Source organism: Oryzias latipes, chromosome 13 (assembly GCF_002234675.1).
Source record: "Oryzias latipes chromosome 13, ASM223467v1".
NCBI lineage: Eukaryota > Metazoa > Chordata > Actinopteri > Beloniformes > Adrianichthyidae > Oryzias > Oryzias latipes.
In genome coordinates this window covers 20,608,416-20,635,384 of record NC_019871.2, presented here as the reverse complement: position 1 = coordinate 20,635,384, position 26,969 = coordinate 20,608,416, and the positions used below count along the sequence as shown (strand labels likewise).

Here is a 26,969-nt window from a genome sequence, read left to right as displayed (position 1 = left end):
ATTGACCTTTTCAAACAGCCAGTTAGAGGCGAGATGGGTGGGACTTTACTCATGTATGATGTTTGCAGAGCTGATAACTTTAGAAAAGATGAACGTTTTAGCTGAATGATAACACCTCAAGAGGTGTCAGGTTTTGTGGCATACCTGTAAAAATGTTGCTTTGGGATGAAGATTTAAAATCTTCATTAAGTGTTTTTGTTTTTCCCTCAGGGCTACATGCGTCCTCTCAAACAACCAGACAGCGGCACCATTGTGGACCCTCTGCTGGTGGATGAGATGTTTTATCAGATCCCAGAGATCCTGGAGCACCACGAGCATTTCCTGGACCAGGTTTCCAGCTGCGTCAGTCAGTGGCATGACAGACAGACCATTGGACACATCCTCGTCCAATCCGTGAGTGAGGATAACATTAAAGATCAGATTTTAATTCAGTTTCCCATGCAGAGTCTCATCATCTTGAGGTATAGATGCTCTTTCAGAAGTGATTGTGCACATTAAGACGGCTATAAATCTTTGTCCAGTTTGGAGTAATGCACATAGTCCAAATAAACCTAAAAACAGAAGATCTCAGCATAAACGCTCTGGTGGAGCGTTTCTTCAGAAATGACAGGAAAGTTATGTTAGGAAGAGGTCATTGTTTAAATGAGGGGAAGCAATTTTTAAAAGATGGTGCCCAAAATTGGCGATCCTTGTATGATCCAGTGTTTTTCCGGTGACCGCTCAGTGCCCTTTTCAACATTTTCCCATGACCTAACAGCGGCTCTGAAACGGCCTTTAAACAAACAGGAGCTGCAACGCATTAGAGAAACATTATAGGCAAAACTCTACTGCTCCTAGATATAAAAACATTTCACAGCACAGTTCCACATTTTACAACAGTAAAAGACCAGATAAGAACATGAAATGCCACTGGGACTCAGCTAAGCCGCTCAACAGGATTGAAAGACAGCTCTGTCTGCCCCACCCCCGCTCCTCTGCAGTCTTTAGCGTGTTGTGTTTCAGTGAGGCTGCAGGCCTCGTTGGCGCAGTAGGCAGCGCGTCAGTCTCATAATCTGAAGGTCGTGAGTTCGAGCCTCACACGGGGCACATTGTTTTGTAAAACAGACAGTTTGTGCTCTCTGTGAATCATTTTCCAGTCTGTAACTCAGAATACACCAAACTACTGATAGTTTGTTGTTTAGAAATCCCTGCGTTTTTGAGAATTTATTCTCTTTAAAAATGAATCAAACCTATTTGAATAAGATCATTAGTATGGATTATTAATTAAGAATTAAACTGTAGAGGGTGGATTACATAAGTATCACCCTTGATTAAGTGAGGAAAAACTGCAATAAAAATAACTATTTTGCTTCTTTAAAGTCTTTAAAATACAAGTAAATCTCTAAAACTTGCAGCTGAAATTCCCTATTTATTAATCAGCACTAATGCAGAGTCTATAAAATTAAGTGTGTGCATTCCAATCATTTTGAATTTCTAGACAGAAGAAAGCATAAATGCCTCGGTGGGTCCAACGTTGTATAATTCATCCCTTTTACGGCCTGCTCTCTGGCTTCCACCATTTATCTCCATGTTAATGCTGAGAGGGGTGGACACCTTCAAAAACAGTTAGGCAGAGATCAGTCGACACCCCCCTCAGAGACAAATCTGCAGGAAAAGAACATGATGTTTCCTTCATCCTGGCTTCTTTTTCTTTATGCCTTGTTGCAAAAGCCTCTGCTCATTGAAGCATTGAAGCAAACGTGGTGATTTGACGAGTCAAATATTACATTTCATGTGTTTGAAACGGTTACTAAGCCAGGCATTTATCAGTACATTTGTGGCACTGTTGGATCTAAACCACTCGTTTAGGTACAAAATCCGACAACCATGTTCTCCTTTGCTGCAGTTCTCCAAAGAGGCCCTGGCTGATATGTATTCAGCATACATCGACAATTTTCTCAACGCCAGAGACGCCGTGAGGATCGCCAAGGAGGCCAAGCCGGCTTTTCACAAGTTCCTGGAGGTGAGTCATGGTGATTAAGCGATGGGGGCTGTTTTTGGACCTGCTGACTTTTATTTTTGATCTTGAAAACTGAGAAGAGCTAGTAACTAAACATTTTGACTCCAATTTTGCTGATTTTTCCGCCTTGAACAGATTTTACTATATTTTTTTGTCTCAAAAAGAGAAATGGAAAGTAAAAATGATTTTAAAGACTTCAGGAGACAGAAACCTCTTGAAAAGCTGTCAGCGAGTTGGTTAAGTGTCCAGTAAGTTTAGGGAATCTCTGCTCTGACTGTTTAGTTTGTTCTGGAAATGGATGAGTGAAGGAAAGTTGTAGAAACTGACCTCCTCTTAGTTAAACGTTTGTGGCTTCTGACAGTGAAGCCACAGTGCCATCTTGTGGATAGTCTCTAAAATGCAGAGTATTATTATTCTTTTTTTCAATAATCTATTTTGCTTCAATCCAACAGCAGAACATGCGAGAGAACAAGGAGAAGCAGGCTCTGGGCGATCTGATGATAAAGCCAGTGCAGAGGATACCTCGCTATGAGCTGCTGGTCAAGGTGACCAACGTTTCGTGCATCAAATGAAGACGATGTGTGACAGCAGGTAAACATGTTTATGGTTCCGTGGTTTAGGACTTGCTGAAGCACACTCCAGAGGACCACCCAGACCACTCGTACTTAATGGACGCTCAGAGGGATATCAAGCGGCTGGCTGAGAAAATCAACAAGGGTCGGCGCTCCGCTGAGGAGGCAGAGCGGGAGGCCAGGGTGATCCAGGAGATCGAGGCTCACATTGAGGGAGTGGAACATGTGAGGATTTTATTGAAGAGGAACAATGCTAAGCAAACAGCAATTGCTTATTTTGATGTTTTCTCTTGTATGTCAGATTCTGAATCCACAGAGGAAGTTCCTGAGACAGGAAATAGTTATGGAAGCGGTAAGACACACTTTTTTGAAACATTTGGAAAAATGTCTTAGCAAAGTTTCCCTTTAAAGTCCCACTCTAAGCGTATTTTGCTCTATTGTAAAATCATTCCCACTGGTCTTTTAATGATGATTAAGCCGCTTTTAGCCAAAATGATAAAATGGTGTCGTTTTCTAGGACATAGTACTCTACGACAACTGTCCTGCAAATAAATCAGAGGTAGAGGATGACACCTGAGTGTATTTTCACTCCCGTCCCGTCCCAATCCCAGACCAAAGTTTAGAAAGTAAACCGGTCCCGTCCCAGTCCTGGTAATCTGACTCCCACTCCCATTCATAATGATCCCGCTCCTGTCCCTCTCCTTTATATTTTTGTCCTTATTTTAGTCATTATGTAAAAATATGTCATTTTAATGTGATGTTTTTGGCTTTTAATTTTTAAGGCAAAATGACAATTTAATTTTTAATTACAAGCTGCACGTGACGTTGCATCAGCCAACGCTCAGAAAGTTCAGCTTTCTGAACTTTATCCTAACTCTTAGCTGGATGTCGTGTTTTTTGTCATCAAACTTGCCGTGGGTTTTAATTCTTTAGATTTAAGCCTTTACTATATGGATATGTCTATGAAGACTCTCATTCATCCAGGTAGATTCCATCAAAGTAGTAGGTTTAAAGGTTGTCCTCTGGCCTTTTTCAGTTCGACAAATATCCAGAACAATTGTCAATTCGACAAAGTCTTTTAAAACTTTAAAAACCAAGTCCAGATGACGACCTTTTAACCTCCTACTGTGATTTATTATATGGAATTATTTTCCTGCAGACTCTACACTCTTCCTTTTTATTATTAACAAAAGTAAAATGGTTCTGGATTTTGCTTCTTTTCCTGCTGTCACTCATTTCCTTTGCTACACGTCTTTGTGTTGGGTGCACCTCCGCTCAGCTTAAACACTACTCCGTGCAAACCTTAGGCGCAAGCACATATGTGTTGACTAATCACATGCGGCTTGAAGATAAATTAAAGATAGAGGGTGAATGGGGATAAAAGACCCCCCCCCCCCCCAGGACGAGCCGCTCTGTGACTCTCAGGCTGTGAGCCATTTCATTCGTGACTGAGATTAGTTGGTTCCTTTTTCTAGAATTTCTAGAGAACTCCTGCCGCTCTGCAGAAACTGTCCTAGAAAACATCCCAGGTTTTTTTTATTTTGGTAAAAAAAAAAAAAAAAAGGTATAATCATAGCTAAAAGACCATTGGGAATGCTATGACAATAGATCAAAAGGTGATTTAAGAAAATAAATCCACGACCTTAACTTCAGCCTATCTGCACATTTGCAAATCTGAGCTCTCTGTGTGTTTCTGTAGAAGACAGTTGGTGGGAAGAAGGACCGTTCCCTCTTCCTCTTCAGTGACCTCATCATCTGCACCACTCTGAAGAGGAAGTCTGGTTCATTAAGACGCAGCTCCATGAGCCTGTGTGTGAAAACCCCTCTGTGTCCTCACACTGCCCTCTGGTGTTGAGCTACAGCTAATGCATGTGTTTGTTCCTGCAGATACACTGCAGCCAGTGTAATTGATACCACCAGTAAATACAAGTTTTTGTGGAAACTTCCTTTGGAAGAGGTGGAGGTGGTAAAAAGTAAGACACAAAAGCAAAATTTAGTTGTTGTTTTTTTTAGCAATTTTTTTTTTTTTACTGGTTTTGCTGCACTTTTTATACACTGAGGATCTCTGCTTTTGTCCACAGGTTCCACTCAGGCAACAAACAAGGAGAGCATCCAGAAGATGATCAGCCGACTAGAGGAGGATCTCAGCACAATGGGTCAGATCAGCAAACTGTCAGAGACCCTCAGCTTCCCACACCTGGTACTGGATATATACAGTCTGGATGTCCAGCTGTCTACTTATTGGTCCTGAGCTGCTACATTTGTGAGTGTTTGACCCTTTTCCATGGCATTTGTCAGTCCTTAGACGAGGTCATAAAGGATCTAATGGCATCGGTGCACAAAGAGCTGTCAGAGAAGCAGTCGTTGGCCTTCAGTATGACGTTCCTGCCAACAAAGCTGGAGTTTACCACAGTCTCAGCTGAAAGCACCTTCGTCTTTGAATTCAGCTCACCTGACGCTCTCTCCAGCTTCGAGCAGGCCTTCGAGGACGCCAAGAAGAAGCTGGGTGAGTGAGGCAGGAGACTCAGGCTTAAATGAATGAAAAGTTCGACCTTTTTCTGTCTGGATCAGGGGTGTACAGCAAAGAGGGACAGATTTTGTGATGAGAAAATATGTGAAGGCTAACCACTCAGCCTGCATTCTCTGAACCCTTGTACTGTAATAACATCAAATGACATTTGGAGGTGCCTGGCCTGGATGATCTGAATCCTCTCTGATTGTGTCTCTGTGTTCAGCTATGAATAAGGACCAGTGGGACCCGGAGTTCCTGAAGGCCATCCCCATCATGAAGACCCGCAGTGGAATGCAGGTGAGATGCCAGAAACCAAAGCACCTCTGAGTACGATTCCAGACGATAATAAACAGTTCACACCTGAACCATTGTCATCCATCCTCAGTTTTCCTGCGCCTCTCCCAGCCACAGCTGCCCCGATAGCGGCTGTGAGGTGTGGGTGTGCAACAGCGACGGCTACGTGGGGCAGGTGCGACTCTCTTACACATGAATGGAATCACTGCCATGGTAGGGTGGAAGAACATCAACCTCAACAATGTTTTCTCTTCAGGTCTGCTTGTTGAATATCAAAGACGAGCCCACGGTGGAGGCCTGCATCGCCGTCTGCTCTGCAAGAATCATTTGCATCGCTGCAGTTCCAGGGCTCAAGGGAAGGTCAGATTTCTATTTCTATTTTTGCTTTTTTATTTTTAACATGTAATAATGACATAAAAACATTTGAGCATGCATGTGTGCAAGCACATAGAGAGACGGAAGCAACATACTTAATATGTGTGTATATATTAAAATGATAAAGAAAAATGGATAGAAGATAATATATATTTGATACAAATGTCGGAAAAGGAGAGTGAAGAAGAACAAATATATTTAATCCTAACCCTTTCCCAATTAGGTCCTAAACTTTAGTTTCCATTTTACATATACAAGAATTTTTTTGTAAACAATTTTTTTAAGAAGAAATTACAAATAATGCTTATTCTTTTACCTGCTTTTAAACCTCTCTTCACAAAAGCAATCCCTCCACATTTTTTCTGCTGCAGTTTTATGTTTGCCTCTTTTCGTTCATTTATTTGTTTTTATTTATGCTCAATAAATTATTTTTGCTGTAATTTGATTAATATTGTAATTCAACAAGGTCATGAAACAGTCCAAACCTTGATTATAAAAATAAAATGTGAGCTGGAACATTGAATAAGTGTACAGCAAACAGGTTAAGCTCCTTTCCTGCCTTCTGCTGGTCATTTAAAGGAATGTTCAAAGAGAAAGAATTAAAACCAACTGGAACTTTGGATCAATTATGTCACCTGAAATACTGTCTCTTGTTTTTTTTTTCTTGTTTTAAAAGGCCTTCTAACGTATGTTTGTACATGTAAATATATATATGTGTGTGTGTGTGTGTGTGTGTGTGTGTGTGTGTGTGTGTGTGTGTGTGTGTGTGTGTGTGTGTTGGTTTACACAATTAGTTTTTTCTTCTATTCAGTTAAGTCAATTAATTAATTCTATGGAGTCAAATAATGCCAGAGATGTTGATCTGTCTGATCTAAATCCAGATTGAATTTCATTCGAATTCTTATCTAAAAATGTGCCCTGTAGATTATTGAAAGTTTTTTCTCATAAAAATTAGGATAATCAAGGGAGCAGGAGAGCGGATTGATATCAATACTTTGGCTATCAGCATTTTATTTTGAAATGTCCCACTAACAGAGCTGGTAAACTGAACTGGTGTAAAAAAAAAATAGGAGTTCCCTTGAAAAACCTTTTAGCAACAGTCATGTAAATGTCCTCAGGACCTGCAGTTTTTTTGTTTTTATAGTTAGGATAAGAAAATAATCTTTTTTTTACTCCTTAGTGGGAAATTTTTTATTTTTAATCACAATGTTGGTTAATTTCACATAAATTATTGCAGTTTAGGACACAAAACTTTTAGCATTCTCTGTGTTTGTTCCATCACTTTAATCCCAAAAATATCAGCAGATTAAACACTGGTTACTGAGGGCACACATAAACTAGTTTGACTCTTTTTCTTAGCCTTCTCTGTGAATTTTTCGCCATTGACGGTATTCACTCGGTTTCTCAGGGACCGTGGGTCGGAGCCGACTCCATCGTCTACAGCAGCTGGTCACTCCCAGCAGCAGCAGCTTCACATTTCCATCTCTCGTTCCACTCTGGAGCTCGCAGAGCAGCCGACTGGTTAGTTTGTTCTGTCCAAACAAACCTGGTTTGTGCTCCGCCTGTGTTTGTTCATTTTGGATGCTGTGTTGACTCCAGGACCAGGAGCAGAGCTGGTTCCTTTTGACAGTGACGACACAGATGATGAAGACTCCCCCAGTCCTTCCTCCACTCTGCAGAGTCAAGCCAGTCACTCAACTATCTCCTCCAGCTTTGGCAGTGAGTGTTTTGTTCTTTTTTCTTTCTTAATCTTTGTGACCATTTTTACCATTTCTTAAAAATCGGTTTCATCTTCTAAAGATGATGAAGGCCCGGGCTCCAAAGACATGGCTACAGAGACCACCAGCAGTGAGGAGGAGCAGGAGTTCCCAGTAGCGGGCTCTTACAGCGCCCCGGGAATGTTGGGCGTTGGAGGAGGAAGCCGGGCTCTCACCGAGAGCCCCATGGACGGCAGGGCCATGAGACGATCCTCTCGGGGATCCTTCACCCGGGCCAGTCTGGAGGACCTTCTGAGTATCGACCCGGAGGCCTATCAGAGCTCTGTGTGGCTGGGCACCGAGGACGGATGGTAAAGATTCACTAAAACCAAACTCACCCAGTATCCCTCCTCAAACTGCCACTGATGAATCAATTTCTGGTATTTGTGCCAGCATCCACGTGTACCAGTCCTCCGACAACATCCGCAACCGGAAGAACAGTATGAAGATGCAACATGCGGCCTCCATCCTCTGCATATTGTGAGTCCGACTTATCTTGAAACCATTGACTGTTTCTGAGAAGTGGACAGCGAGTGTGACATCACCCATAGAAAATAGCCTACTGTATTTTTCGGACTATAAGTTACAGCAATCAAAAGAAATGCATTATAAAGAAGAAAAAATCATATTTAAGTCGCACTTTTGTGAATAAGACCATGCTAACACATCCATTAAATTCTTTATATCGCTTTAAATCCATTAAATTCTTTATCCTCTCCCACTTTGAAACAAAGCCTGGTGTAAGACTGAGCGGCGCTTCTTTTTCTGCGTTGCTATCAATAGCAAATAGCAGTGCTTTCTAGTGGTTGTTGTTATTTATTTATTTTTTTAAATCATATGTAGGTCCCCTCTCCTGGCCAATCTATTCAAAAGAACATATACTATTATAGTCCGAAAAATCTGGTACCTCCAGCTCCAACCAAATGAAGTCAATTCTATCACCATTTTTTCGCGATACGTCATTAAACAGGGATTGGTCCAAATCAGTCTGAGTCAATGTTTCTACAGCAACCACTCTCACAATCAGGAATGAACTTGTTGGAAGGCCACACCCCTATATATCACCCCTACAACTTAAAAGCAGGTTACACGAAATCTGTCAAACGTTTTAAATGTTGGGCGTGGGGGCCATCAGGAACCTCCTACTTTAATTCAGGCATCTGATTGGTCAGTTTATAACTTAACTAACTTTATAGAAATAGTATGAAAAAGAATGAGGATCATCAAGTACATGTTATAAAAGGTATCAGCAAGAATGGTTATTCTGACAAATAAATGCCTGAGTAATAGTTGTTTATTTCTCGATATAGAGGTCTTTGGGATTTTGCCCTTTTGGAGCCCAGGGGTACTTTGTTTGGAACGCCAGGAGGGAGGAGTCACTCAGTCCAGTTCTCATTGACAGTCGGTGCTTGAAACAAAACCAGTGCTGAGGTTCATGTTTAGAAACATGAATTTTGAGTTGATTTTAAACAAAGTTTTTCTGTATTTTTAAACACTTCATTCTGCTTTTTCTCTTCTTTGTTTTCACCTTTTTTCTTACATCAGGTTTTTCGACAACAAAGTGTTTGTGTCTTTAGCAAACGGAGAGGTGATTGTGTATCAGAGAGATGCAGGTAACTGATGCAAAAAGTAAAACATTGAACTAAATTTGTGTAAGAAGTCTACCTATGTTCTGACCCACATGCTCTAATCTAATCTAATTGCCCCTGTCCAATTAAAATCTCAAAGATGTTTTTTTTCTTTGTTGACTAACTTAAACATATTAATTTATTCTTTACATTTTAATTAAATTTCAGGTAGTTTCTGGGACCCTCAGTCTTCTCAGACACTAGTTCTTGGTACGCCCAGGAGCCCGGTCACCAAAATGGTTCCTGTTGGAGGGAAGCTCTGGTGTGGCTCGCAAAACAAAGTTCTGATCATCAATCCTACTACACTGGTACAAGAGGTGAGAGGAGGCTCTGTGTGGAGAGGAGGTGGAGAAGATTGACTGGTTTTAGCTGCATCCTCTTCCTGTTCCCTATCAGCACTGGTTCCAGGTGGGCACAGACAGCAGTCGCTGCGTGATATGCATGGTGGCGTACGGTCATGGTGTGTGGTTGGCGCTGCAGGGGAGCGCCCAGGTCAGGCTGTACCATGCCCAGACCTGGGAGAGCCTGACGGAGGTGGACGTGGCCCCCGCTGTGCACAAAATGCTTGCAGGTAAACACAAGAAGATGGGGAGGACCTGAGTGGAAATGCTTGTATTTTGTGCCTTCTGAATGTGTCTTTGATTAAAATAGTCAAATACGGTTAAGTGATTCCTCGCTAAAACGTGGTTCACCTTTCATGGTCTCGCTGTTTGGCATATTTCGTTTTTCATAAAGCATTGTATACTGCATCCTGATTGGCTGTAGACCACTGTCAATCATTCTCCTCTATAGCTTGTCTCCTGCACAGAATGCCCTCAGTTTGACAAATCTATAAAAATGTTCCATCATGAGCAGATTTGTTTTTTTATTCTTTAATACTGTCTTTATTTTTCTACAAATGTTTGAACGTTAAGAGTTTAAACAAGGGACAAAAGTGTGAAAATGTTCATGTCTGTCTGAGAAAAGTGTGTAGAGGGGTTTTACAGCCTTAAATACGTCATGGATCGGCAGTAATTTCTTTGTACAAAACTCCTGCGATGAACCATCGTCACTTTTTTCTTGCGTTTCTGTTGTGTTTTGACTCTGCATCTTTTGCTCTGTTCAGGGGCAGATGCAATCATCAGACAGCACAAAGCTGCCTGTCTCAGAATCACAGCCCTACTGGCCTGTAAAGACCTGCTGTGGATCGGAACCAGTGCAGGTAAGGCTGCGTTTGGATCACCGACCTGTGCTAGAAAAGTACAGAGACTGCAAGTACAGCAAACAGTTGTGTTTTGTTTTTTGAACGTGCATTTCATTCCTCTGTTTCTCTTAAGGGGTAGTTCTTACACTGGCAATCCCAGCAGTGACTTCAGGAACCGGAGCTGGGACTCTGAAATCTTCTCTTGTGCCAATGGGGTCAGCTCATGGTCACACGGGCCATGTCCGGTTCCTCACATCAATTGAACTGCCTGAAGGGTTTGACATGAACTTTCCTCCTACAACAACTAATTCTACAGGTATCTGAAATCCAGAGCCGTACTTGTATAGACTCAATGTAGTTCTGCTTGCTTAAACACCTGGTTTGTGGTCTACAGGCAATCTGTCTCAGAGCAGTAGCACAGTTGAAGGAGGCCTTCAACGGCGAGACTCGGCACATCGCAGGACCTCCGCTCACATCCCACCAAAAACCAACCATCTTGTCATCTCTGGTGGAGATGGATACGAGGATTTTAGACTCACCAACAGCAGTGAAACGGTCGGGCGTGATGACAGTACCAACCATCTTTTACTCTGGAGGGTCTGAGACGATCAAAACCCAGCTGCTTTGTCTGGCCGCGATCAGCTTGAGAGCTCGTGACCTTCAACCTCAACAGACTTGTGTTTTTGGACCTTTGCTTGGTCTGCTGGTGTCTCTGTGCAACAGTCAGCTGCTCCCTCCTGGATGTACGCTAAAATGCATCATCAAAGCTGGTTTTGTTGTGGTAATGTCCGATTCTGTGCACATGTCTGTAAGTGTAGCTTAAAAAATGTGTCTTTAGACAGTAGCTTTTACTGAAAAGACTTAAAAAGACAAAGAAGGGATTAAAAAATAAGATGTTCAGAGGTTTGGTTATGCTCAAGACTGTCAAGAAGGGCTACACAGACGTGGATGTGGATTCTACGGAGCATCATTGCACAAGAAGAGGAAGGAAGACGTTTTAAAGAAGCATTTGTGTCTTTTTGGAATTCAAGATATCATCATTGCTTTAGACTTGGCTCCTCCAGACCGCATTTGAAAGTTCTGGCTAATGAGTTTGGGTTGGGATAAGCGGTAAATCCTCACAGACGTAGAAGACGGTGTTGTGTGCTTTGAACCTGAGTGGAAATCACGTCTTTGGGTGAACCCACACAGAAAGCACCGTCTTACCGGTCAGAATGCACGGGTTTTCTGAAGAGGATGACTTTGTTGTTGTTTTAAGATATCCTTTTTATGCCAGTTTTGCTGCCATTTAAAGACGACTGAAATGTCAAAGACGCCGGGTTTTACTGCTGGTTTGAAGAAGACAAAAAAATGGAGACATTCCTCCTTAACATGACCATGCCAAAGTCTCACATGTGCAAACGTGTCCTGCCATGACATTTCCGTTTTTGTTGAACGCTGTTATTTTTGACAGGGCCTCTTTGAAGAGGATGCTTGATGATGATAGCAGGAAGAGATAGCTGTGTACAGTATTTATGGTTTCAATTTTAGCGCCTTCTTTTACAGCACTTAATTTATAGAAGATGTAGCTGTCACGTTTTCTTGTTGAGCTGGCAAACTCAGCGCAATTGCTTGGTGTGAGGACAGGCGGGCACATTTTTGGGCTGTGGGCATTGTAGTTCACCAAAATAAAAAGATTTTGAAAGGTCATAAATGCTGTTGGGCATTAACCAAAATACTTGTGCCACTGAAAGAATTCGTCATGTTGAACCTATCCCTAGTGCAAAAATAAATGATCGAAAACAAGATTTTGGTCAAGCACACAAGACGGGGAGTTTGTCAGAAGGACAAACGTTGAGCCAAATGTGGCTCCTGAAGTCTACAAATTAAGCCATGACACACACCAACACACACAAGGTGAACAACAGCAGATGTCTGTAGAAGTGAAGGATGACTCGGCCTTTTCCTCACACGCACTCTCACACATTGGAGTTTGCTTCTGGCTGTGGGGGGGTTAAAGAGTGTTTGATCCCTCCAAGCCTAGAAACCCTCATTGCACTTTACCGGCCATCTGGACTCTTCACCTGAGCTTTCCCGCATATAAATGCAAACATGCTGCTCTCTCCCTCTGTCAGGGATAAGAGGATTTACCAGCTCCTATCAAGCCGGCTAGCATTTAAAAAAAACTCAGAGACCTTCCAGGGGTTTTGTTATTTGCGTGATAAAGCTTTGCTGTTGTTTTTTAGCAATGCTTAAGCAAAAATACAGCTAACTTATGCTAGCCTATTAAGATCATGGCACCATGACATTTTAAGAAAGTTTTGGTTCAACAGAATGGTACATTTTCCTCTCCAATGCTAATCCCAGCAGCGTGTTCACTTGAGTACGCTAAATGTTAAAAATCTGCAAAAGCACATTGTGTTTTAGTGTTAGAATACTTTTAAATGCCCCCCCACCACCCCCCAGAATACCAGCATGAAAAGCAGTATCAAGGGTCGTTTCCTATAGTTTTTGAGTTAATGGTTTAAAAACTTTTTTTCCATCTTTTGTGTGACCTGTTTGTGTAAAGAGCTGCCATTTTTGGTCTATGAAAAGTCCAAGTTGATGCTGACGGTTTAACTCCTTGCAGGACGGAGTCACTACCTTCATGATGACCCACTGGGAGTCAAGCAACTGGACTCTGTGAATGTCTGTTTTCATTGGACCTCTTGATTATTGACTGATCATGCACTTCGGTTGGAGTTACCTTTAGATCCAGTAGATTCATTCCATCATCAGAGCTTTGAGCCAAACATAATGAAACTGAACTTGGATTCTACAAACGCCATGATATGAAGTAAAAATAATTAGTAAAAGAAAGCAACGTTTTCTGAAATTCATTCAAACTTTTGCACCAGATTGTACATAACTTTATCAGGCCCGTCTGTGAACTAGGTCATATTGTTGTAAATATTGGTACACCCCTCCTTTTTCTGTTTAAAAAAAAATGCACCCACGGTTCTCAATTGTTGATATGACGTGTGAAAGATTTGTTTATATTTGTGTTTTTTTTTCTCCTTTCTCTTTACATTTGCTGTCAGTCACTTTTAAATTATAGCTGTCACCTATTTTTTTAGGATGATCTCTGTTAAGATTTGGTATTTATGTCATCACCTTCAGCTCCTGGCCATGCTCTTGTTTGCTTTGTTACTCATGATCACCAGAAAGGAAAAAAAAAAAAAACATGTCAGTTTCTTTGCACGGCCAACTTCCTGACTCTGACTGACACCTTCCAGGTGTCATGGCTACCCTCCCCCCCCCATCAGAGGTACCTCCTGTATGTAGCTGTTTCTCTTTGTAATTAAATCATTTCACTGGTGGTGGGTTTGCTTTTTTCCTTTTATGTACAGTAGAGTGACCTAGATGAAGACCTTCTGGACCACTATTTTGTAGGAGTGCAATGGTTCATTTTAACAATTTGATTCATATAATTTGATCTTGCTGATGTGAATCACAGTCTATATCGGTTCATTTTGAACAATTTGATTCAATCTGATTCGATCGACCTAAAATCGATCCAGGACATCTTTAGCCAAAACTTCAACTAGTGTGACTCAGAGATAATATCTGGGAACAGTGCAGTTGAAGTTTTCCAGATTCCTTGTATGTCTTACAAAATAATTAATTGTAAATTAAAAATTTGTACAAACAAGTAAACAAGAAGTAATGGCAAATTCATTCACATTTTAGTTATAGTTCATCCCACTGTTGTTTTTCCACATCAAAATAATCCAAAGGGAACATTATTAGAACATTCTAACACACTGTATGGTCACGTCTTTGAGAAATTCAAAGTGTTTCCACAGATTGGACTGTAATGATAGATTGATCATTTTCTGCTGCCATCGTGTCTGTTTTCCGCTGTGATCATCCTTGGTCATTTTTACATTGATAAAATAAACCTACCATACCCCAATCCAAATGATACTTTCCAATACTAATTATAGTAGATTTATTTCATTTTGAAATGTTTTTTTCTGATGAACAACTTGTTTCAGACGAATATGGTTGGATCGTAGGAATGTAACTCTAAGAATCTTGAATAATTTTGAATTTTGAATCTTAAGTTGATTTATCATTACACCCCTACTATTTTAGAACTGCGAAGGAAAAACAAAGAACACGCTTAAAACAATAAATTGGATCCTTCTGTAATGAAAGTGACTCAATTGTTGTGGAAAACTACTACTTAATTCAGTAATGCTCAAAAATGGAGTCACTGGAACTCCCTGACCTACAATGAAGTGTATTGTGATCTGATGTTTGTAACTGAATACATCTTTTCACAGTCAACACATAAAACTGCAGCCCAGCCCTCACGAGGACTCCTGAATGGAGCAAACAGTGAAGGTTTGTGATGGTGGAGAGCAGCAGCCCACAGTTTCTTCCATGCTTCTGCAGAATGACAAAGTGGGTCACTGACTGACACTGACTCACCAGAAACAGCATCACTGACTTCATCTCTTACAATTATGGAGAGAAGAAAAAAATTAACATTAATTCACCAAATATGATAAAAGAAGACTGAGTATGTTCTTTCAAATTAAATAAGATTATTCTAATGTTTGTGTGTGTGTCTGTGTAATACAAGTGTATGCATTTAAAGCAGGTCAGAATATGGAATTACAGCTAACATAATATTCAGTTCATTACTGTAATTGTGAAAAAAAATAGCAGCCTCTCAAGTATAACTGAATGAAAGTTTATATGTATCTGATAACTTCCAAGAATTCAACCAGAAAACCCTGTTTTAATTCTAGCATCACAAGTATTTAAATAAACATTTAAATAGATTCATTAAGTAGATGTAAAACCTCATCTTTTCCATCAATAAGCCTAATTTATGAAAATAAAGATAAGACCATTCAAACTAAATTAGAAAACAAGTTTTTAACTCTGTACTAATTCTAATTTTGTTATATCTCTGTTTCTGCTTTTTATGAGTATCTATCTATCTATCTATCTATCTATCTATCTATCTATCTATCTATCTATCTATCTATCTATCTATCTATCTATCTATCTATCTATCTATCTATCTATCTATCTATCTATCTATCTATCTATCTATCTATCTATCTATCTATCTATCTATCTATCTATCTATCTATCTATCTAAGTATCTATCTATATCTGTCTGTCTGTCTGTCTTTAGTTAAATTACTTTCCTGAAAAACTACTCTCAACGTTACATTTTACTCGGTGTGTTTGAGAAAGTAATTGTGTTCTAGGCGTACACGCACGCGCTGTGGCTCGCGGTGAGCTCACTGGTCCCGCGCTCTGGCTCTGGGCGCGCGCGCACACGGGCTCCTCGCCAGCCGGCTTTGTGGTTTTCCGCCGCTCCACTGCGACTCTCCACCGCTCCGCTGATGCCTGATTCTCCACTTCTCTGATGGCTGATTATTTGTCCTCCATACAGGTGAGTTTGTTTAAAAGCTGCTAATAAAGTCTGCTGGGATGTAAAGTTAGGAGGACAATCCCCCCCCCCCCCTTTTTCCTGTCGGTTGGAGGTGTTGAACAAACGGAAACAGCTTTGACTGCGTCATAAAGTCACTTTTTCAACCATTAATTAATTAAAGTTTCTTTAAATTCAAGTTTTTTTTTTGGAAACCTGCGTTTCTCTTGCTCTCTCTGGTGACAAGTGAGCGGATGTTTGCCGCACCGTCAGAGTGCGCGATGACGTCACGCAGCAGTCGCTTCTCTTCGCTTTTATTTGGTTCCAGTTTGGTTTCTGTCCCTTAATGTACGCTGAGCTCTGCGTGACCAAAAATATCCAGATAGTTTATAGAGTATAGCAAGATGTTCAAATGACTTGCAAATGTTTGTATTTTAATTTTATAAATTACATTGTGTTTAATTTTAAGGGACACACTAAACACTCGAATAACCCAAGTTGGGTTGGTTTTAACCCAACTCAGAGGTTAAAAAGGGACTAACTTTTTCCTGGGTTATTTTAACTCAGGGGGAAAAAACTCAGGAAAACCCATAAACTAAGTTAAAATGAAACCACTGTAACTCCCCAAAAATAGTATTGCTCCAAAGAGAAACCTAAAAATATATTCCAACATTAATACAAAAGAAAGTGAAGGGTTAAAAAATATTTGTTGTAAACAAATCAATATTGATTTAAAAAAACATAATCAAATCCATCCATTCCATTCATAGTTTATTTCTTTAAATCAATTTACTTAAAAAAATGTTTGAACCAAAAACAGCTTTTCTGTTATTCCTTAATGAAAGGACTTAAAATGTGTGCAAACGAAAACAGCAGCTCAACTGTTATGAAAGTTCCAAAACCTTTGTTTGGTCTAAATTGCTGATTATAAGTGGAATGTAATCGTTGAACATCGTTAAAGACGTACGCACATAGACCCAGTGTTACTGTGGTTGAAAATCTGCTATGATCTACTCACTCACAGACACACAAAGACCCACATGACACTGTTCTCCAGTAGACACCATCCATTGTGTGAAGCTGCATTCCTGGACGCTTGATTCCATTAGAGGCTTTTGACTTCCGTCACACAGCGTGCAGCTGGAACCTCACATATGATCACAGGGATCCACCAAAAGAAGGGTTTACTGACAAAACCCACAAATGGATCCAGAAAGTATTTTCATACTTTCATTTTTTTTTACCCTTATTTAATTCAAAATTCTACACACAAAACGAAATTATTAAAAGAGGAAAATAAAAACGAATAAGTAGACACATAACCATGTCAAGTTTTTGCTGTCTTAAATTCATGTGCCTCTTCTGCCACATTTAAACTTTAGTTCACTTTAGTTTGTGCCACTCACATCTTTAGTGGTACACTGCACATGTCCTTATTTATGGCTGGAGTTTGTTTAATGATCAGTAAACCAGGAAAGAAAAGGAAAATTTAAAGAAAAGTAGATGCAGAAAATTTGGCTATGGTCAGCATGTGGTATTGTTAAGATGGTCCTGAAGATTCACATTAGAACTTTTTATTATTTAAAAACAAGATTTGCCGCATTTGAGTTTTTCCTCACATCGTTTTCCTAAAAAATCAGCTAAAAACAAATGTTTACCCAAAAAAAGTGTCAGAGGGCATGTGGAAGTCAAAGCCCTACACCAACCTCCAATGAACTCAGTCGTACAGAGTCAGTCTTCTCTGCCAAACAGCATGGTTGGGAATTCTTTGGATTGCCGCCGCTTTGACTGCAAAGCCTCCCCAATGTCAGCCAGGAGCCTCCGTGCCAAAGACGCTGCAGACCCAGCCGTAGATCTTCATCCAAGCTCGCTCGAGGCCCAAAACATCCAGTCTGACAAGGCAGGGTAATTACAGGGGAGTCAGCACAAAAGCCGGACAGACACCAGCAGGAACTTTGGAATACAAGCTTACCTTTAATCAGCATTCATGTTAGTGGCTCCTAAAAAGATCAGAGATCCTGGATAGGAGATTTTTGTGACCTCGTGAGGATTTGGGGTCAGAGAAGAAACTGTACAGAGAGAAACCAAAGAAGTCAAATGAAGTTTTTCACTAATGTATATAGAGTGAATCAGAATTGAAATTTCTACCTGTTCTTATTTGGTTCACTTTTAGCCAAAGTGTGTGACAGTAATAGTTCATTAGAAATTCGTTCTGGGCAGAATTGATGGTGCATAGCAGCCCCGCCCCCACTTCCCGTCACCTCTTTGTTTACGCGCTGTCCTACTAGCTTACACCACTTCACAACTCCAACGTAATATTGCAAGAAAATAATAGTGTAATAATAATAATGTTATATAATAATAAAATATAATAATAATAGTAATAATAATAATGTAATAGTGCAACAAAAATGGTGAGCAATATCAGAGCTGTCCAGACATACAGCTTTGAGTCAGATGTCAGCTCAGATGAGGAAAATAAAAACTTACATGGATCTATTTGTCTTCAAGTGGACGCATCCGAATGGAGCATAGCAGGGAGTTGAAATGAAATGAAAATGAAATGAAATGAAATGAAATTTTATACTTAATTTTTGTATTTGACTTTAACCCATATTGTCCTTTTTTCGAGTATCTTATGCTTTTCGGTGAAAGAGTTCAAATCTAGTTATGACATTTTTTTCTAGTATTTTTGAGAACTGTGGTAACATAGAAACTGGTCTACGGTTTGTGAAGTGATTGTTCCCGGTTTTGTACAATGGTATAACTTCTGCTATTTTCATTTGATTTGGAAATCAACCTGTTTGGAATGAGAAAATACAATTATATTCGAATGGTTTCAGGATCCCATTGATTACTGTTTTCACCAAAGTCACGTCAATGTCATTAACATCAGTGGAGAGTTTACCCTTCATTCCTCTCTCTGTCTAATATTTCATTTTCGGATACTGGGTTAAAAACCATGGTTCTAATTTACAATAACAACCTGGGAAATAGATGAGGATGTGAGCAAACATCATGCTTGCTGTTGGTAAGAATTTGAAGATTTGGTTAAATGGTTTAATCTTATGTAAATGAGTGTTGATCAACTTTAGCGTTAATCCTTGGGTGGTTATATTTTAGTGTTTGGTTTAAAGTGACACATAAGGAGACTTTGCCTTGTTATCTTTGAGGTGAAGGAGTTTCTGTGTACTGCAGTTAACAGCAGTTGGTTCATCTGGTGCGAAGGTGGCAGCACACTAAGAACTTTTCCATATGGAAATAAGAGACTTTCTCTTGAACGCAGAATAACAAGTTTGTGATGCCTTCAGAACGAGGATGCACGATGGAAGGAAAAAGACTCAGTGTGATACTGATGCTAGCATGAAGTTAGAAAACCATTAGTATCTATAGGAGATACCTTTTTACTGACAATGTACAATATGCTTTGATCTTGGCTTCCTAATCCCTGACGTGCTGGAGAGTCTCTGCTGGGATCCACTGAGCCCCACTTTTGTTAAAACCCACTAAAGTATTGATGAAACCAATAAAGCCCTGAAAAAGCTGAATTTGTGAAAGATGACTTCTATTTTCAGAAACCTCTGGGTTGTCCGAGTATGAAATGTTTGTTGTAAGACAGTTTCCATCACAGTTAGAAGACTTTGCTTTTTAAAAATAATAACTTGTTGACTTCAGTTAATATATTTTATGATTTAGATGTATATTTTACAAAAACAGAACTTGATCAGCCATTTTAAAAGGAAAGAATAAGATTATCAACAAAAAGAGGATTTTACACTTATCTAGTAGATGACATTCCATGTGGAAGTCTGAAAATACACAAGTAAGGAGTTCCTCTGACGCCAACTGTGAGCAGCATTAATTCAGTCACCTACAGTGTGACCAAATACCTCCCAACCGTCTTATCTCCATTGGAAGGCAACACAATACCCAGCGTCCACAACACCCAGGACTTTGTCAGAAAAGTACAGCACATCAAGATGGACCCACAATGGTCTCCTTAGATGAGACATCTCTTTTCACCTAGATTTCCCACCACATAAGCCACAGAAATGGTGAGGACAAGACTTCGAATAAGACCCAACACTGCCTGAAAGAACCTGCTGACACCAAAACACATTTGTGATCCACCGGACATCTACCTGAACATCTCCTACTTCTAAAACACATGGCTGTTCCAATGGTTGACCTGTGTCTAACCACATGGGGAGTGGAGGAAGTCCTTCACATCTGTGCAGTGGACAGAAACTTCACACCAGAGAAGACCCCCTCACGCTGTCCAGGATCTCATGTTTACATCCCAACACCCACTAGAAAATAAGCCAGGAGTAATCAGAACATTACAGCAGAAACACCAGACTCATTAGCTCAGAAGGAACCAACAAAGAAAACATTTCCCTCAGAAACTTCCCTAGAACTGTCAGAGAAACTGTTAACTTCAAACCCAGAAACACACACAGGCAGAAGCTGGTCCACCCCAACAAGTGATGAGGTCTTGTTAGGAGAGCTCTGATCTGTACCCCACACAGCACAAAGGAGCCTCAGCATCAGGTCAGATCATCTGAAGGAGAGTGGACTCAACTCTGAAGACAATAAAGTCACATTCTGGACAGAAGGTTTGAAGAGGAGCTAAGGAAGGCATCCAAGTCCAAAGGGAAAAATCTTCTTTATGGCTTTACTTGGGAGACAAGAATCCCATTCACCACCCCTACAACCAACAATAAGCCAAAAACGACAGTCCTCAAAACCACACCAAGACCCCCACCATGTAACAGAACAGCTGACTGGACTGTAGTAGACATTTGCATCTTGTCACATGACATCTTTTTAACTTTGTAAGGTAAACCTCTGAAGCAGTCGGCACAAAAAGCAGAGGTTCTACCAGAACCTCTTCACCTGTGTGAAGAAGAAACTCAGATGATAAGAGAAACCTCTTTAGATCAGCATTTAGAATCCAGCTGGTCCTGTGAGAACATCACCTGTATGACTGAGAACCATCACAGACTTAGAGTGAAACCATAACTCTGCTTGGTGACAGAAACAGTTATTATCTAGATGGCTCCTATTTGTTTCAAGGAAATGGTCAACAAGTGGTTGTTTTGAGGCCTATGTGCGTGAAAACATACGGAATCAACTTGAGTGAACATATTATGAATCATCCTTCAAAGTGTTGTGATGGTGCTGAGGTTGAGGAAAACAGCGGACCTTGACAAACATCTCTGCTGCGTCCGGCTCTGATTGTCTTACCTATCAGCTGTTTGGGGTTAGATTGTCTTAGGGCTGCCCTGTGGTTGTCAACAGCCGAGTTCTTGCTGGGAAAAATATTGTAATTTGGTTTAATTTCTGCAAGTTTTACATCACCACTGCACAGGGATGGAGAACTTAGATCTAGCTTGGAGACGTATTGAAAACACATCATTCACCACCGTGAGACCCACAAAATCTAGCCTGTTCTACAGCAGATGTGAAGTGGAGACCTGAAAGAAGCTGTCTTCATAGTATTATATATTCAGTTTTAATACTTAGAGCAATGTTTTTATGCCTGTTTGGCTTTTAAGATGCTGTTTGAAAATATTTAGGTACAGTGGATAGCTGGTTTGGATTAGAAGATTGTTTGGGTTCAAACAAACCCTTTCATCAAGCACTGAGCAAACAGAGCTGTTTTCATTGTCCTGCTAAACAGTCTAATTATTATTTCTCCTTTAAATAAGAGGACTTCAGGCTTAACTTGAGTGCAGAGACCATGTTTTTGGGATCATGAAAAGGCATTTTTGATCCAGAATGACAGATGTGCTCTGTGCAACAATTCTTTTGCAGATTTGTAATACCATGCAGATTAAAACACAATTTACAAATAAGAAGTTCAAGGTATGAGCTGGATGTTCCCTCAAAGAACATGTTGTACACTGCAGAATGGTAGTATTGGTGCACACTAATGCCATAGGGATTTGTGTTTATGGCTTCCAAAATGAATCTATATGTTGTATTTGGGATGATCTAAGGTGAAGGAAACATCTTCAGTGTTATTTGCTTCAAGTCTAAAACCCAAACCAGACCAAATCTTTTTGATGTCAGCCTCATTTGATCTTTTCTGTCGGTTTTGGCCTCTTGTTGCTCACCTTTTTTTCTGGTTAATTCGACCTCCTTTGCTCCGATCATTGGCGTTTTCCTGCCAACGTCCTGAACAGACACAAGAGAAGGCCGCAGGTTTCTGCAGGTGTACAGTTTCCACGGGAAACATGACCACTGAGGTCACATCTACGGCGAGAGAAACCCATCAAAGAGTGACTCCTGCCCGGTTATCAGACATGTTCCTCGTAATAAGACATTGTCTAAGCTCCAACGTATAAAGCATTGGCGTAGATCAGCCTTACATTTGCCGATAATGGGCACCTCCATGAAGTCAAACAGAGGGTATGGTTCTCCGATCGCGTCGTTGTTGTGCACACGTGCACATTATCTCCGGACCCACCAAGCGTCCGATGAATAATGGAGTGTAATTACCCTAAACCTCCTTTTGCTACCTCAGTTCTTTTGTATTACATTTCACTTTTCAAACTGTTACCTGATACTCCAGTGCATCACAATAAGGTGTTCCCCAAGGTTGTATCATGGTATTTGACTATGTGGCCTCAAGAGGTGGCCATTATCTGCGTCGTCAGGCTCGCTTACATAATGCCAGAGGGGAAGATCCACAGTTTGAGTGCCATGCACGGACATTAGTTTGACCCTGAACCGAGGCGTAAACACAATCAATTTGACTTTATTAGGTCAACAATTATCTTCTCTAAAAAATAAATAATTTCAGAGTCTAAAAAAATCACCAGGTTAATTGACAACCTTTAATCAATCAAGACAAAATATTTTCAAAAAAGAAACTACTACTACTACTACTACTACTTAAAAGAACACCTCTTCCATTAGGTCAACACATGGGAGTTTGTACAAGTCAAGACAGTAAACGTTGAGATGATTTTAGGTGTTCTTATATTTACTCCATAAAAATAATCCTTTAGCCTTAAATACTTTTAAGATTACGAGAGAAAATTAACATTCAAACAGAGATTTAAACTCTCAGTCTTTACAGGATTTTAAAAAATGCCATCAGTTGGATTATTTGAGGATTTCTTTTTCTTAGAGCAGCGGGAAATCTGTTGGAATCAAAGCCAAACTGAAAATATTTTTCTTCAAAGATGTTTGGAGCAGAATTCAAACCCTGTCACTGCATCAGAACTGCAGAACCTGAACCGCCTGCGTTTGATAAAACTTTAGTCAAATTTCTCATCCGAATAATTTACTGTTTGGATGAGTTGTTGTTAAGGATGACTTTGCTCCTTTCTTTGTCTCGATTAGTGTCAAGTGAGCTTTAACAGTAAGCCACAGTGTAGAGTCATCCTCCATGACCAACGCTTCACTCAATATCCCGAGCAAGATCTTCATGGAACAGAGTTCCACCAGATATTCAGAAGAGCTGTGATAAAAAAAATTTTTTTTATTCCAATCCTATGGAAAAAGCAGGATGCAGACATTAAACCAATTTTTGCATTATTGATTTTGACATTTCTGGCAGCCCCGTGACCCAGAGAGGGAACAAACGGTTTAGAAGATGAATTAATGATTAATTAATGTAATGAAAATTTTAATTTTGTTCAGTTTTTCTATTGAAAAATTGCTTGTTGTAACCAAATACAAATAAAATGGATTCAAAGGTTAGAAAAATGAATCTACATTGAATCGAATCGTGTTGAATCTGGAATGTAATTCTGTAGAAATGAAATCAATTCTGAAATATGGAACAGATGCTCAACTTTAAAAGTGTTACTCTGAAAAACTTAAGTCTTTTTTTTCCTAAGTGAAGACAGATTATCTTCCAGTTGCACATTATTTCTAAACTTTCGAATTTTCCACAATCCATAAGAACCAAAACCATTATTTGGGCTTAAGCTACGTTTAATGTAAACAACAAAAATGTCATTCGTTAATCATAGAGATGTCAAAGGGTGAAAAAATATTTTTTTCTAGTTTTGTAATTTTTGACCAGTGTTTTGTTGTATTTATTTATTATGTATTTAGTGTTACGATGGAGTTTTAGGGCCACCAAAAAAAAGGTAAAATTTTAAGTTGAGAGATTTTAAGTTGAAAATTTACAAAAAAAAACTTGTAATTTTACGAAATTTAAGTGGAAGTGAGCATACAGAGCAGCAAGTAAACGCCGCGCAGCAGCAGAGCAGACAGACTAAACTCAATTAAACAGGTAAGCTAAATATTTATTGATAACGTTCCAAATGTTTGGAAGCTCATTTTTTTGATTTAGGATTTATTCATGTTTAATTTATTGATGGGTGGTTTGCAGGATCTCTGCAGCCAGATGAAGACATTGGTATCTCTGCAGCTGTCCACTTCAATCCTTTCTTCCTCCACCAAAACCAAGATCTCTACGTTTGTGTGACGCTTCCGTCCAATGAGTTATACAGCGAAATAACTCATTGCTTCTGTCTGAGGAGCAGCACTTACGTGTCCCAAACGTGTCTCTGAGCTCCTTATCATAGAAACTCCGCTTTAATGACACTGAACCCCGGGAAGACTGTTACACTAAAAATAATCTGATTTTGAGTCGCCAAAAGGTTCAGAATCACTTTGTTTTTTACACCTATGCGGAAATAAAGCTTCACAAAAGGCTCCACATATTTCATGTTCAGGCTATTCTCCGGAAATAGGAAAACCTTGGTGTATTTTCCTCGTTAATCTATTACGACTTTTAAGTCGTAAATTTACGAGAAAAACACTCGCAAATTTACAAGTTTTTATTTCGTAAATTTACGAGATAAAAACGTGTAAATTTGCGAGTGTTTTTCTCGTAAAATTTACGACTTAAAAGTCGTAATTTAAAAAAAAAAAAGTTTTATAAACTGGCCCTAAAACTCTGTCGTTTGTTGTGTTTTTTTTCCTATTTTTTATTTTTCTATTTTCTTGGCAGCTGTTAATGCTGCTACCCCAAATAAACTATATAAAAAAAGTTAAATCAACTTTAAAAGCCTGGAAAAAAATAGTACTTGGCTTCTCCAGAGTTAAAAAGCGAAATAATTTACAAAAATTTGGTGTCACCTTGTTACATACACAGAGCCAATTTTTAAACCAAAGTTACAGATTTTCTTGTGTGCGTTCTCCGAGCGTCTCCTGCTGTTGTGGTTCCCTCCTTCCGTCTCAGCTTCATCCAGGAGGATTTCTCAGCTCATCTGCAGCCTGACGTCAAGGATCCAGAAACAGCAGTCCAACACATTTAGCTCCTCCTCACCACAAACATAATGTGCGTGTTTTTGTCAACATTACTTCTTTATTATTACTATTTTTAGCTCCTTTAATCATAACAGGAATGTGACTGATGTTTAGTGACTTATTGATTGTTTGTGTAAAAGCAGCACGGATGGCTTTGGATAATTACTGTTTTACAAACTTAATGGCGAAGCTTCTCCTTTTCCTTGCAAGTGTTTTGATCATTTTCATCCTTTCAGCTGTTTTGCTCAGCTCACGTGACGAAAGAGTGGCGCTTGTTGGCGTTGGCTGGCACGCGCCTTGTGTTTGCTGGGATATTCTGAGAGGTGTTAATGTCCTGTTACGCCCTGCTCTTCCTCTTCTCTCTTCATTTTTCTTCTCCTTCATCTGCCTCCTCAAACCACTCTGCCAGCTCCCATCACAGACAAAGGCAGGAAACTCTCTGAGCTGTAAAAAAGGGAAAATAATGCAAACTATAAAAGTTTGATTACAGGACTGGCGGCCCAGACTATAAGAGCACGTGGAAGACGAACGACTGAGTCCAGAGCTGTGAGATGATGTTACAAAACCAGGAGAAAAACTTCAACCTCTGTGACCATGTGAGCCATGTGAGGCAGTGTTGGAAGGTGATCAGTTCAGATGCAACAGTCAACCGTTACAAGCAGCTCAGAAGGTTCACAACAGATCTCGATAAACCCAATTCTAATGTCTTTTTAGCACTTTGAAAGCTCCCTGCAGGAAATGTTGCTGTTCAGACACAAACCTCACAGAAAAGCACAGATCTGTTGTGTGCAAATGGCCTGGATAGTGCGGATCAAATGCGTTTATTTCTGTGAGAAGAATCTTGTTAAATTATGACATGGATACATTTCCTCGTCCTGCAGATGCTTTTACCACTCACACGAAAAAGGTACATCCTATTTTCATGACACCCCTTAGGATGGTCGTACGACCCTAAAGTGAACTAAGACACACTTGGGCTTCCCTTAACATGCGACCGGCTGCCTCTCTTCACAACCCTCTATAAGCCCAGACACCCTAGAAAAAAGGCAGCACCCATACGGGTCAACCCCTGATTACCTGGATCAGGTGTGTTCAGTCAATCAGAATAAGGAGACATTTGAGTCAGCTGCTCAACAGAAAGTTGTGAAAAGAGAACCGGAAAACAGGGAGGGTTATAGATCTCCAGGACCAGGATTAGGGAGCCCTAGTTTAGACGATGAGTTCAAAATTTATGCACATTTTTTGGAAAAGATCAGTGGATGTCACCATGCTGACAGTGATTCTTTGCAGGATGACTCGGTAAAGTGATCTGATATATAGGACAGGAAAAGCTGCGTGTCGTCTGCAAAGAAATGGACAATAATTGGAATGATGGAGGTTAGTCCATGAGGAGCAAATGTGCAGCATGATCACTTCTGGGATGCTTCTGAAACATGGTGAAGCAGCCTCAACTCAGTGGTCTAGTGTTAGAGTGTCCGCCCTGCAACTGGTAGGTCGTGGGTTAAATCTATGGTCCAGTCTGCAGCTCACTGCTCCCCCAGGGGATGGGTCAAATCAGAAGAGCACACACAGGTGTGTGTAAAACACCTGGGACTTCAAGAATATTCTGGAACAGGGCACTCAGGCCATGCAAAGGTCATAATGTTGGAAATATGAACATCCAGACGTTGGCATCAGAGCCTTTCTGATGGTTTTTAAAGTCCTGCTCTGACACGTGGGCGGTCACGTGCCTGCAGAGCCGTGAAAGCTGCACATGCAGCGGTCAGCATTGTAGTGGGTTTTTTATGGGGAAAATGTGTGTTTGCAGACAGTGGAAGCTCTCTGTTTGCCTGGCTGTGAATAGTCGGCTTCTGAAGACCGTGGTCAGCCGTTTCAGAGTTTGTTTCTTTGAACTTTTCATCAAAGAATAGTTCATTGCGGATCACGTCCGGCGGGGTTTTCATGTGCACAGTTAACTTAC

General features: G+C 40.2%; 2 protein-coding genes and 1 non-coding gene across 5 annotated transcripts in view; all 3 read left to right on the top strand.

Annotated features, from left to right (window-relative positions):
* The window catches only part of arhgef17 (Rho guanine nucleotide exchange factor 17), a 64,252-nt gene extending 50,594 nt beyond the window's left edge, over positions 1 to 13,658 (top strand). For 2 of the 3 annotated variants that reach the window (XM_023961337.1, XM_011482768.3), the window contains 22 exons: positions 211 to 393; positions 1,886 to 2,002; positions 2,452 to 2,544; positions 2,620 to 2,796; positions 2,873 to 2,923; positions 4,271 to 4,380; positions 4,459 to 4,544; positions 4,653 to 4,771; positions 4,870 to 5,077; positions 5,307 to 5,380; positions 5,469 to 5,552; positions 5,634 to 5,737; positions 7,161 to 7,273; positions 7,352 to 7,471; positions 7,553 to 7,820; positions 7,903 to 7,989; positions 9,055 to 9,122; positions 9,306 to 9,454; positions 9,534 to 9,708; positions 10,243 to 10,338; positions 10,454 to 10,636; positions 10,715 to 13,658. In XM_023961337.1, the coding sequence (XP_023817105.1) occupies positions 211 to 393; positions 1,886 to 2,002; positions 2,452 to 2,544; positions 2,620 to 2,796; positions 2,873 to 2,923; positions 4,271 to 4,380; positions 4,459 to 4,544; positions 4,653 to 4,771; positions 4,870 to 5,077; positions 5,307 to 5,380; positions 5,469 to 5,552; positions 5,634 to 5,737; positions 7,161 to 7,273; positions 7,352 to 7,471; positions 7,553 to 7,820; positions 7,903 to 7,989; positions 9,055 to 9,122; positions 9,306 to 9,454; positions 9,534 to 9,708; positions 10,243 to 10,338; positions 10,454 to 10,636; positions 10,715 to 10,923 (2,874 nt within the window). In that variant the 3' untranslated portion in view covers positions 10,924 to 13,658. The remainder of the gene's footprint in view (positions 1 to 210; positions 394 to 1,885; positions 2,003 to 2,451; positions 2,545 to 2,619; positions 2,797 to 2,872; positions 2,924 to 4,270; positions 4,381 to 4,458; positions 4,545 to 4,652; positions 4,772 to 4,869; positions 5,078 to 5,306; positions 5,381 to 5,468; positions 5,553 to 5,633; positions 5,738 to 7,160; positions 7,274 to 7,351; positions 7,472 to 7,552; positions 7,821 to 7,902; positions 7,990 to 9,054; positions 9,123 to 9,305; positions 9,455 to 9,533; positions 9,709 to 10,242; positions 10,339 to 10,453; positions 10,637 to 10,714) is intronic. The other variant, XM_020708378.2, reaches the window with a different exon arrangement.
* Positions 1,014 to 1,086, top strand: trnam-cau. Its single transcript has one exon. It is a non-coding gene; the product is annotated as a tRNA-Met (tRNA).
* Positions 13,659 to 15,634: 1,976 nt separating the features above from the next.
* relt (RELT, TNF receptor) overlaps positions 15,635 to 26,969 on the top strand; it is a 24,892-nt gene continuing 13,557 nt past the window's right edge. The window contains exon 1 of the mRNA XM_023961844.1: positions 15,635 to 15,757. The gene's annotated coding sequence lies outside the window, so the exon portion shown is untranslated. The remainder of the gene's footprint in view (positions 15,758 to 26,969) is intronic.